Source organism: Anarrhichthys ocellatus, unplaced genomic scaffold, assembly GCF_004355925.1.
Source record: "Anarrhichthys ocellatus isolate YVR2014 unplaced genomic scaffold, GSC_Weel_1.0 scaffold2981, whole genome shotgun sequence".
Classification (NCBI taxonomy): domain Eukaryota; kingdom Metazoa; phylum Chordata; class Actinopteri; order Perciformes; family Anarhichadidae; genus Anarrhichthys; species Anarrhichthys ocellatus.
The window spans coordinates 5,484-6,422 of record NW_022282955.1 but is presented as its reverse complement, the minus strand read 5'-3'; the positions used below and the strand labels follow the sequence as shown (position 1 = coordinate 6,422).

General features: G+C 35.7%; 1 protein-coding gene across 1 annotated transcript in view; it reads right to left on the bottom strand.

The window, feature by feature from the left end:
* Positions 1 to 239: 239 nt before the first annotated feature.
* The window catches only part of LOC116378672 (podocalyxin-like protein 2), a 2,807-nt gene continuing 2,107 nt past the window's right edge, over positions 240 to 939 (bottom strand). Inside the window, exon 3 of the mRNA XM_031840584.1 lies at positions 240 to 750. Coding sequence (XP_031696444.1) covers positions 517 to 750 — 234 coding nt within the window. The 3' untranslated portion in view covers positions 240 to 516. The remainder of the gene's footprint in view (positions 751 to 939) is intronic.

Sequence of the window (939 nt, the reverse complement as noted above, 5' to 3'; positions counted from 1 at the left end):
GAGCCACTCAAACTCCTCCACCACGATAAGGTGGCGATTCGCGGAGGAGTAAATATAATATAATATAAATATAATATAAATATAATATAAAGATAATATAAAATAAATATATATATAAATATAATATAAATACAACATAAATATAATATAAATATATTGTAAATATATTGTACATATAATATTAATATAATATAAATATATTGTAAATATAATATAAATATTAAAACACGTGTCCATCAAATCGATCAAAAACATTGAAATAAAACAGTGAACAGTTCAATCAGAATGAATCTAAAAGAGGCTTCAGATCCTCAACATGTCGTGTTTAACATAATATTAACGTAATTATTGCTTTTTTGGAAGTCAAACAAATGCTTTTATTTTGATAGAGTGAGTACTTTAGATGTTTAACTCCAGTAAAAATAAAAGAAAGTAAATTCATCTGTTTTAATTATGAATCGTTACAAATACGCAGTGTTTTAAAAATGAAGTCCTCTGAGATGTAGTGGAGTACTTCTAAAGTACTTGTGAATACTCCAGTGAAGTAGGAGTACTCGTCTGCTGACCCACCGTGGTCTTGGTGGCCGGTGGCCGTCTCTGCCAGCAGATGTAGATGAATCCAGATGTGATGATGACCAGACACATGGAGCCAATGATGACCAGAACCACAAACAGCTTCCCGTAGTCACTGCGGGTCTGACTGGGACGAGACTGACAGCTGCTGGTAGAGCTGTAGTTCTGGACACCCAGCTGGTGATACACACACATGTATACACACACACACAGAGAGAGACACACACACACACGTATACACACACACAGAGAGAGACACACACACACACGTATACACACACACAGAGAGAGACACACACACACACACATGTATACACACACACGTATACACACACACACACACACACACACACACACACACACACA